Genomic DNA, 2,645 nt, shown 5'->3' with positions numbered 1-2,645 from the left:
CGCTAAAATATCATTTTAATTATATTACATTTAATTGGACGACCATGGTCCTGTGACCATGATCCAGTGTATAAATTAACAATTGCATGAAAATAACCAGGTTAGAGTAATAGCCTTGAAGAATACCGTATGAAACGAGAATACTGCAGAGTTGAAAGTTTTATTACATTTCATGATCCCCCTTTTAGGCGGAAGTACATATTTATTGATTAAGTACGCACTATATTATTCATTATGCCTTCCTAAAGGTGATTTCAAGAGGGACATCGCTAAGAACCAAACGCTTGTGTCCTCCTTCCACAGAAATGCCAACATCTCTGCACACGTATGAGCAGTAATTGCACACATCTGGGCAGAACATTAGCTTGTAGGCGTTAGTTGTTTTCACAATCTTGATCCAATTGCCTAGAGTTTGTTCACCAGGATTTCCTATTTCTCCACCAGTTGTTATGTAATGACTACCATCATATGACGAGAGATCGCCAGTTATTGTCCAAACATTAGACTCGGGGCATCCCGTGGAGATGTCTGGAAATTCGATGTTGAGGTCAGTCCATTCACGGATCACGCCTTTTTTTGAATTTACCGGGTAGAACTGAATCGTGTTGCCCCACCAATAGGCGGGATCTTGAACCACACTCCAAGGGCATCTTTGGCTTCTACGGGAAGTTAGGTCGAGCCCACCACCCTGGTCCTGTTGAAGTGGTACGACATAGTACTTGTCACTTGCTCGGAGGATCTTCCCGTTGATGTCGAGCACCGGGTTTGGAGCCTCTCTTGCTTCGCAAAGCAATACGGAGAATAGAAAGATAGAGAGGAATAATAATGGAGTAGTCTTCATTCTGAAATTTGGTTTGTTGAAATGGTTTTGGTTTTGGTGTGAGGAAATGATGAAGAGCCCTGCATGGTATTTATAGGATTACTTATGTATTTGAGAGGGAGAGTTTTGTGAGTTTGAAATGGTTACGTAGTGGGTTTTTGGCACCAAGTGATTGATTTCATTAATGGTTTTGACATTCAATTCACAACTTAAAAATTGAATTCAGCGTGCCTATATATTAAAAATGGATTTGATCTGATTATTGAATTGATAAACTAAAGAATACCTTTTTTTTTTTTAAACCAACTAAAGAATACCTTTTTTAAAGCTTGTTTTTGGGAATACTGTGGATTACATGCATATTATGGGCAGAGTCTCGTGCTTTTCACTTCCGTCCAAGTGGCTGTGCAACTGTGGGCAATTATGGCATTTTTTTTGACCATGAATAAAATTCTCATTTTTAATATACTAAATGTACATTATTTATATATTAAATGTATATTATTTGATTGTATATAAAATACTGTAAATTTAATACTCAAATAATATATCATTAAATAAGGTATTTTCAGTACACAAATAATGTAACTTTAATATATTAAAAGAATAAAATTTTTTATATAATTTTCTAGACTTATAATAATTCTCAATGTAAATCCAAAAGCTTCACTTATTAGAGAATGAACTTTACTAACCGAAAAGTAAACTAAGTTCAAAAAGTAACCTTAAGATAGTTTATTCTAGGAAGATTAGAACAATAACTTCCGTAAGGTCATCTTAGAGAAGTCAATTCTGAAAAGTAGAAGATACAAGAAGATGGAGATTGAAGACCGGAAGTTTCAATAATGACCGAAAAATGGAAGGGTCAACCTTAACCAAAAAGATGAGGACATGGAAAGTTAACTAAAGCAAGAAGTTAACTTCCGAATAATTGGCTAAGAAAAATCAAGTCCAAAAGGTTGTTAAAGTATGATATGAAAGGTTAAACACGTGAAGTCAATACGTTACGTTACGGATCAACTGTTCGGACATTCTTTGAACAAAGAATATTACCAAAGTAAAAGAAGTCCTATTATAGGTACATGAAAGATTTCCCCAAAAGACCTAGACAAATGGTGCAGTGTAGAAAAGTAGAAGGCAAACACCAAAAGTAGATACAACGACGAGAAATCTGAGCAAAAGCAACATGTGCATTATACACTGGTCATTAATTACACATTTGGTAATAGATGTTTGAATTTGTTCCCTCCAATGAACATATTCAAATGAGTCTATAAATTCCTCCCTTCAAAGTTTAATGAGGTGTTGGTTATTTTGAGAATTGTTAAAGACAAAAAAGCATACAAGTTTACAAACCAATGACCAGTGAGAGAGAAAAATCTCAAGAGCTAACAAGTACTCAAGACCAAGCTCAAGACTTTAGCGATCATTTCAAGAAGAAGAGTGGATTATAATAGTGCAAACCTCCAAGGAGTTATAGGAGAAGAGTAAGTAAAGTAGGCTGGGTTTGGTCAAAACACTATATATAAATCTCTCTCTATCTTTCTCTCTCTATTATTTACCAGAGATTTGTCCATATAGAGCAAATCCAGCTCGGACCATAAATCTTACGCAGTTGTCTCACCTACCACCTCACGTAGAACTGCATTTGACAAGCACAATTGAATGGTTGAACGTGCCTTGTCATCCAAATCTTCACAATCTTCATATGTCATTGTAGTTGGTTTCTTCTTCTTCCCAGCTAGTGCTTTCTTAAAACTGTTCTAGGTTAGAACGGCTTCCATCTGAACCTTCCAGATAGAAAAACTAATTTTTCCGTCGAACT

General features: G+C 35.7%; 1 protein-coding gene across 1 annotated transcript; it reads right to left on the bottom strand.

Annotated features, from left to right (window-relative positions):
* Window positions 1-232: 232 nt before the first annotated feature.
* Window positions 233-841, bottom strand: LOC115996073 (kunitz trypsin inhibitor 5-like). The gene has a single exon (XM_031235218.1). The coding sequence runs from the start codon at window positions 839-841 to the stop codon at window positions 233-235; it is 609 nt and encodes a 202-aa protein (XP_031091078.1).
* Between the last annotated feature and the right edge of the window lie 1,804 nt (window positions 842-2,645).

Source organism: Ipomoea triloba, chromosome 11, assembly GCF_003576645.1.
Source record: "Ipomoea triloba cultivar NCNSP0323 chromosome 11, ASM357664v1".
NCBI classification, from domain to species: Eukaryota; Viridiplantae; Streptophyta; class Magnoliopsida; order Solanales; family Convolvulaceae; genus Ipomoea; species Ipomoea triloba.
This window is presented reverse-complemented; position numbering and strand designations above follow the sequence as displayed.

What these genes read in the sequence shown, in the direction of transcription:
- LOC115996073 (XM_031235218.1), bottom strand. Translation starts at nt 841, where the DNA reads ATGAAGACTACTCCATTATTATTCCTCTCTATCTTTCTATTCTCCGTA.